An 8676-nucleotide genomic window follows, 5' to 3' on the forward strand; every position below is an offset into this window, starting at 1 on the left:
ACACAGCTTTATTTCAATTATTGCAGCTGGATTATGTAAAATATGCCACGAGTTAATTATCCATCATACACCATGGGAGATGACAACTAATGTAACCTAAACATGTGGGTATGTATGCACATTATGAGGGTGATAGTAATGCACATTTCTTGTAAAGTACTTGAAAGCTAGGCTGAAATTTGTATCATATTTTCATGTTACTTGATTCTGTGTCTATTTTTTTTAAAATAAATATAGTTGAAATTGCCTCTCTTCTCTAGACAAATCCAAAACAATAAATCCTTTTTTTATATATAAAAGGAATAGGTATGGGACCGGAGTATGGGTTATATATAATCTCATTCATAAGGACAAAGTTCAAATATCTGCATAGATTTGTATGAAGTCATGCAATTGGCCTCTGGAAAATGCTAGTGATACCAAAGTGCATGCTGGGATATATTTCACATTTCATGTATTTATAATTAAAATGCAGATTTGTGAACTTTGACCTGGGTCATTTGAGAGAGCATCACAATGAAAACTGAAAATAATAAAATTGATAGTTAATGCAACAGCTAAAATAAATCTACTTTTGTGATTATTAGTGATATTCTAAATGTTAAATGTTCACTTTCATCATGTATTTAATGCACAAGAGCACCATAAGACAGATCAAACTTGGACATTTGTATCATATTTTTTCACTTTATTGTTGATGTGTACATGTTGGATATAGCAAATAAGGAAATACTTGTTTTTTTGGTTGAAATTTTCCATCATGAGTATTGGTTTATTGTTCCTTTTGTAATTAAAAAAACAAGAATGAAGAAAAAAACCAGAAGTGTGTATTTGTGGCTTTCAGTTTTGGCTTACTTTTTATCGGTGTGGTCTTCTTTTTTACTTGGGATAGAAATACTGATATTGCAGATGTATGATGATTTATCCATTAATGGATATATAGTTCTATCATATGATTTAGATGATGTGTAGCCTTCATGAATCTGTACTCAACGCATACAGAATGCCAAAATGTAATGCTATAATGTATTGTACATATAATAAAGATGTGTATAACTTCAGCTGTACAAAATAACAAATCTACTTGCCACAATTGTACAGGCATATTCCCTTTTTTTTTTTTTTAGTTCATTTCCGTTTCAGGAATTGATTATATCATTTGGCACAAAAATGTATGACTTAATACAGCAAATTTGAGCACATACTTAGAGTGTGACTTAGGCTGTTCCAATTGAAATCTATACACACTATGGAAAACTTGTCTTAATCTTCTACACAGGGAGTGTGAATTTTAAATGGGATTACCAGAATGGATGATTCCATTTGAAACATACAACCCCTGTATGGGAGATTAAAGTCATGTCTCCTATGGGTGGTTTTTGGATTTCGACTGTAATAGCCCAATGTTTTCAGGTCTATATATCTATAGAGATTCCACAATGTGTTAGGATCACAGCAAATGGAGCCAAGTAATTTCAAAACAGGTAGCTGATTTATAGCTAAAGCCCTATGCACATGAATCACACTCTTTACATGGTATATAGCATTAAATGTTGTGCACTCATTTCTACTACTTGCTCCATCATTAAATATAAAATTTGTATTCAGAAAGTTGTAGTAAGTTATCTGGGCTATTCCAGTTGAAATCCATACACCCTGTGGAAGACATGACCTTGATCTTCCACGTAGTGTGGATTTCAAATGGAGTCACCCATTCTGGTAGCCTCATTTGAAATTTACACTCCCTGTGTGAGAGAGATTAAGGTCATGTCTTCCACAGAGGGTGTATGTATTTTAACTGGAATCAGCCCATCATCCATCACAAACTGTAACATTGTTGGGCAGGAAAAACCTCCTATGTGTCATTGGCCCCTGAACAGGTTTAAAGCAAAACCTCATATGTAACCGGTTGGCAGTTTTGTTTTAAACATGTTTAGGAGCCACAAACGCCTAGGAGGTTTTTCCTGCCCAACGATGGTAAGCTAGGATAAGCAACTGTAATGTTCCTTATTTTCAGCCATTTCAATCAGTATACTTGTAAAAGCAGTTTTATTTATGTAGAACTTTTTGTTTACTTTGCATTCAGGACAGACTTGCACACTCTATAAAATCTTCACAATTAAATTACCATAGCAAGGTATTTATGTAAAGTTTGTAGAGATTACATTTTAATTTCCAAAAATATGAAAACTGCATACTTGCATTTATGTGTATGAAATACCTGCATTTTGTAGGAACTTCAATTTAAACTACTTTCACTCAATGTCACTTTCTATGTGTATGTGTGTGTGAGGATTAGTGTAAAATTTCAAGATGCGTATCTCATTAAGAAAAAATACACACAAAGAATAATTTCAGAGATTTCAAGAGCCTTGATATAACATGAAAGGAAGTTTATGGGACATTACTATATAGCAACAAAATATTTATATTCAGAAAGGAGTTTAACAAATATTTGGGGCATATATATAAAAAATGTGACAGGAGTGCAAAATTAGAAATCTGATTTTGCACATTTTCATAAAGCCTCTTTTTAAAAGAGCACCATTTGGTGAATTGAGTTCAACACACTTTTGATATACAATCACTACATCTAGTTATTACTTTACTGGCAATGCTTTCTGTAACTGTAATGATTTCTGTTGTATAATACTTGCTTTGTTAGTAGCTCAGTGGCAGAAAATGTATGGTCATTAGCTGCCACTTGCATGAATGCATGTATGAAGGAGCATTTTCGTGTTGGTAAATGCACCCATGCGTTCTATTCAGAGAGCAGCTATAGACCTATGTCACTGTAAATATGTTGTTACTTAAATTTGGCTGAAAATGCAGTTAAATACATGTATTTGAATGCTATCACAGATGAAATCCATCTCCCACACCTCAGTTCAGTTCAGTTCAGTTCCTATCATGTCTTCCTTAGGGTGTATGGAAGACATTAGCCTAACCTAATCTCCACACATACAAGGGGTGTAGATTTCAAGGTTTGTTAGGTCGCTTCCCCAGTGGGCCACTTGGTCTAAAGTAGAAGTTACCCATTCAGGTAGCCCCCATTTGAAATCATCACATGCCCCTCCCCCCATGAGTGGAAGATTAAGATCATGTCTTCCTTAGGGGGTGATGGATTTCAATTTGAATAGCCAATAACATCTTTTTGGCACTTGAGTGCCCTCTAGGTTTTACCTGGTGTTTATGTGTTGCATAGTATTCATCATTGTGATATTACATTCCAGATGTCTGTCATACTGAGTTAACCCCTGAGACCTACTGCTTGTCGTACAGCATTTCTGATTGGTTAGTTACATTCTGAGTGACCAATCACAATACACAATCTTTAAGCTCAGTCTTCTTCATTCTACCATGCTGCTGATTGGCTTGAATAAATTGTACATGTAACCAATCAACAAGTAGGACTCATGGGGTTCAAGTGTTTTAACACTTAAAAACAGTAATGATAGCCTTCTTGTATGAGGATTTTCGTGTGTTGTTCTTGTGCTCATTTTCTTTTCTGGGACCAATTGTGTTAATTTTTTTGCTATGTTTACACTAACGATTTGCCAATGGTGGAGGGCGAAAAAGTGATTTGATAAAACTTAGTAATGAAATGTACAACAAAGTAAAATAAAAGTGCCAAGACCTGTTGGTGCATCCCAGTCTTACAAGGGATATTAAGACATCTGTTAAAGTGCCACATTTATCATTAATTTTCACATTTTTTGTAACAAGTTGTAATTACGATAGCTTGTATTTCTTTACCAACTATGCTTTAAGTTGTACTTTGCAGTTTGGACGGGCCATGCTCAATTCAAGGTTAATGTTACTGCAATTTTTGTTCTGAAAGTCTGTTTCGACTTTGTTGGTACCAATTAGTTTGTCAAACTACCCCCACAATGTGGTTGATTCAGATATGTTCTTTGGATCCAAACCAATTCAAATTTAAAAGGCTGCACTGCAGTGTACATAATACATATCCATAGTGTGCCAAGAGTAGATCTAGAGCAGATTAGACTGCCTAGTGTACTTAGGACTTTGTAATGCAATGGCTGTCAAAGCAGAGTGAACCTTAGTGTTGATCCAGGTCTGGTACACATGAATCTGGGTCAACAATCATTGATGTTGATAGCTCAATTATGCAACAGTTTTATAAGCACATACTTATGCTATATCACTTATGAGCTTCTTGCACCACACATTTGAAAATCACACTGTAGCCAATTGGAAGCAAGTTTTTATGAACTCTCAATGTAACATGCACATTGATTGGCTGAAAAAAGAATAGAATAAAAATGTCTTTTTAGTACCTGGCAGAATTGTCAGTAGTAAACTGTATATAGTTATTTTGGTGATTTCTACAAAATCATGCTGTCAATAATAATCTACTTGTATTAAGAAGGAGCCTTTCAGACTGGTTAAAACAATATTGTAAGATTTGTGAACAAAAAGTGCATTTTTTTCCTTTTCATAAAATTTTAATTTTTATTCTCAGATATGTTACTTTTTCATTTTTTGCCACGGAAAAAATAAGACAAAATTGCTATTTTATTCAAGCGCCTAGATCATGAATATATGTATCGGCAAATCTGATTGGCAAATTAAATCTCAGATTTTAATAAAAACCTGTGATTTTATCACAAATGAAACATGTTTAGGCCTTTGTTTTTCGCAGGGTATTTTAGTTCATTAAAGTATATTTTACGATTGTTTAAATAAAAAAATTTGGAAAACAGAATTAGGGTGCCCTCTTGAGCAAATCTGATAATATTGTCTTAACGGATTAGTTGAACATCGTGAAAAAGTATGAAAAATGAAGACTTTGATATTATCATATAGTATATATAGAACTATCTGGTGTTGTCATTTGTGTGTGCATGTGTCATACAGGTCCATCATTGTTATCCACTGTAACAGGGAATTCCACCTGCTTTAAGGGAATTTCCCTTTTGTTGACATAGCAAGGGATATTTTTTCTTCTCTATAGATAGGTTTTTTCTATCCAAAAACACATTATTCGGCTTTCAATGTTTATGACATTGTAGTTTCCACTATATAATTACAGATGGTAATGAATATATGTATTATACTTATTAAAGAATATAATTAATAAAAAGCTGGGAAAACACTGAATTCTGTTATGTGTTGTCATTTTGTGGTGAGTCTTGTATGATAATAAGGGAATACTGTGTCAATCCGAAGTTATTGTTGATGGGCGGACACAATATGATTATGTTGAAGTGTTGAGTATAGCTGCAAAGATTATTCAGAATTATTCTGAATAGAATAATTCTGCGCCATCCCATGCAGTACTATTTTCTCGGGATTCTTCCTGGTTGAAGGTATACAGGGATGTACCATGGTTTTGGGGCACCTTTTCAGGGATTTCAGTGGGTGGGTTTTTCAGTGCAGACCAAACAGAAAAAGTGAGTATAGAGAAACTCAGCATCCTAAAGTCTGTGTGACATGCACATCCCTGCATAAAATTTTTCAAAGACCCTCCCCGAACCATTTTACACCTCTCCCACTGCAATAGATATACCTTGTGTTTCATAATCATTCTTTGTTTACTATTACGAAAACGGTTTCATTTCTGCACATCACATCAAAGCTCCCATTGGGCGCCTCATTCCTTTTTTAAAGGAATTTTTATTAAAAAGGGGGAACATTCAAGGGTGACAGAACCACATTTAATGACAGCGCAAATACAAGCTATGTACTCCTCCTGATATCAATATAATTATGGTGCATACAAATAAGCTATCTACTACTGATATAGCAATATTATATGCACATGATAGCAACATTATGTCTTAGAATACACTCCAAGCCACTGAACACATTCTTGCCTTCACTTTGTATTCATGTTTAGAAACTAAACATTACGTATCAAATTTCTAAACACCAATGTTCAATGGCTAAACATTATCCATCAATACTCTAAACATATTTAGTTTTTAAACTTGGTGAAAGTGAAGGCAAGAATGTGTTTTTATTGAAAAGTGTTTTTAAACACTTTCAAACTCTCTCTAAGGTCACATTGCATACACGTATGCAGGTGTGGTTCTTATGAGAGTATGCCATCGAATGCGGTCAGCGGCAGTAGCCTCAGTGATGCTCAGGCCTGTGATAATTTTGATGTCGTCAAGCCAGCTCGCTGCAGGTCTGCCTCTTGCATTTTCCCTCAACCATTCCTTGGACAATTGTTTTCTGAAGACAGTGATGTCTGGTGATGTGGCCAAAATATGATAACTTTCTAGAAATGATATCGGCTCGCAAGGTCTTCTGAACTCCAAGCTCTTGGAGAACCCACTCATTTGTTTTCCTCGCAGTCCATGGAATCCTCAGGATTCGCCGATAGCACCACAGCTCAAAAGAATCCAGCCTCTTCCTGTCAGATAGTTTCATCGTCCAGGATTCAGATCCATATGATGCCACAGCAAATGCAGTTGATTTTAGCAAACGAACCTTGAGGGATGAAGGAAGTTTACTTCTCCACAGTTTGGTCAGGTTTGAGACAACACCTAGAGCTATTGCCAATCTTCGTTTTATCTCCTGGGTGCAGTCACTTTTGGCGTTAATGCTGGAACCCAGAAATTCAAAACTTTCCACCTCTTCAATGAAATCACCCTCTAAGGAAAAGTTTGCATCTGTGTCATTTCGTCCTGCGTCTACAATTATGACTTTCGTCTTCTTTGTGTTCAAGATGAGTCCCTCTGTTCACTTGCCGATTTTATTGCTTTTAATAGATCCATCAATTCCTCTTTGCTACTGCAAACCAGGGTTGTGTCGTTTGCATATCTGAGATTTGTGATCCACTGACCACCTATGGTAACACCTCCTCGAAAGTCTTCCAGAACATCTCTCATGATGCTCTCAGCATAGATGTTGAAAAGCTGAGGAGACAAAATGCACCCTTTTCTGACACCTCTGCCAATTTGGAACCACTCTGAGTCACCTTTACTCGACCTGACTGAAGATTCCTGATCCTGGTATAGCGTACTGATGAGCTTCACCACGTGACCGGGGAATCCCATATCCCGCATGATGTTCCATAGGTCTTGATGGTTGACACAGTCAAATGCCTTGCTCTAATCGATGAAACAAAGGTAGAGTGGAATGGAATGTCCTCTGCATTTTTTTCAATGATATTTCGCATATTGACAATTTGATCCCTGGTGCCTCTTCCTGCTCTAAACCCGGCCTGTTCGTCTGCTATCTCGGCCTCGAGCCTCTGTCTCATTCTGTTGTTGATAATCTTGAGAAGAATCTTGCTGGCGTGACTGATTAGGCTGATGGTTCGATGGTTTGAGCACTCTTTGATATTTCCTTTCTTTGGTATTGGGATAAATACTGCTCTCTTCCAGTCCTTAGGCCATTCCGCATCCCTCCAGATTTTGTCACATAGCTTCCACATGATGATAACACCTTGCTCACCAGATGCCTTCCACAGTTCACCTGGAATCTCATCACAGCCTGGTGATTTCCCATTTTTAATTGCTTGACGAACTTCAGCCAGTATGGGTGGTGGTTCAGGTCAATTTCACCTGAATCAATGGTGGTGGGTTCCTCCTCTGCTTTCTGTTCATAAAGCTCAGTGCAGTATTCTGCCCATCGGGTCTTGATGTCTTCGCTCTCTGTAAGTGTGGTGCCATTTCTATCATTTATGACATCAGATCTTGCTGACGTTTTTTGAGTCAGTTCCTTTACCAAAGCAAACACCTTCTTGGAGTCGTTTCCTGCTTTTTCCATATCCTCACATTTCCTCTCAACAAAGTCTCGTTGATCAGCTCTGACTGCTTTTGTTACTTCTCTGTGTTGTTTCCTCCATTCTGACATATCTCCTCTTTTTCTGGCTTCCTGTCTCTTATCAGCAAGCTCTATTGTCTTCTTAGATATCCAGGGCTGCTCTTTTTCTTCTTCTTTATGATGTTTTCCTCTGCTGCACTTAGCACTGCTTCCTTCATTTCTTCCCACAATTCGTTTGGAGAGAGTTCTTCCTCATCCGTTCGAAGAAGCGCCTCAAATCGGTTCCCCACACTAACTGTGTATTGCTCTGGGATTTTGTCCACATCAAATCTCACTGGTGGTGTCACTCGTTTCTTTGCTTTGAGTTTCAGCTTCATCCGTGCGACAAGTAGCTGGTGGTCACTGCCGCAGTCTGCTCCTGGTCTGGTTCTTACACTGAACAATGAAGAGCACCATCTTCTTTTAAGCAAAATATAATCAATCTGATTTTTCACATTTCCGCCTGGGCTCCTCCAAGTCCACAGTCTGCGAGGGTGCTGCTGAAAGAGGGTGTTTCCAACAATCAGGTCGTTTGCCTGACAAAACTCTTCCAAACTGTCTCCACGATCGTTTCTTTCTCCCAATCCAAACTTTCCAATTGACCTTGATTTGATGTCAGACTTGCCAACTTTTGCGTTCCAGCCTCCCAAGATGATAAGCATATCTTTGCTTGGAATCTTATCCAGGACATCTTGGAGCTGACCATAAAAGTTTTCCATCGCTTCATCAGATGCAGTGGATGTTGGTGCATAAACCTGGACAATTGATATGTTGAAAGGGTGACCATGCAGTCTGAGAGAGATGATTCTGTCGCTGATTGGGTTGAAGCCCAGGAAGGATCTAGCTGTATTCCTGTCCAAGATGAAACCAACTCCGAACTCCCGCTTTCCTTCATCT

The 8676-nt window shown here is 37.3% G+C and overlaps 1 protein-coding gene across 1 annotated transcript in view; it reads right to left on the reverse strand.

Annotated features, from left to right (window-relative positions):
• Nucleotides 1-7871: 7871 nt before the first annotated feature.
• The window catches only part of LOC140163651 (craniofacial development protein 2-like), a 21730-nt gene continuing 20925 nt past the window's right edge, over nucleotides 7872-8676 (reverse strand). The window contains exon 2 of the mRNA XM_072186966.1: nucleotides 7872-8674. Coding sequence (XP_072043067.1) covers nucleotides 7872-8674 — 803 coding nt within the window. The remainder of the gene's footprint in view (nucleotides 8675-8676) is intronic.

The sequence above is a fragment of the Amphiura filiformis genome, chromosome 11 (genome assembly GCF_039555335.1).
Source record: "Amphiura filiformis chromosome 11, Afil_fr2py, whole genome shotgun sequence".
In the NCBI taxonomy this organism is placed as follows: Eukaryota; Metazoa; Echinodermata; class Ophiuroidea; order Amphilepidida; family Amphiuridae; genus Amphiura; species Amphiura filiformis.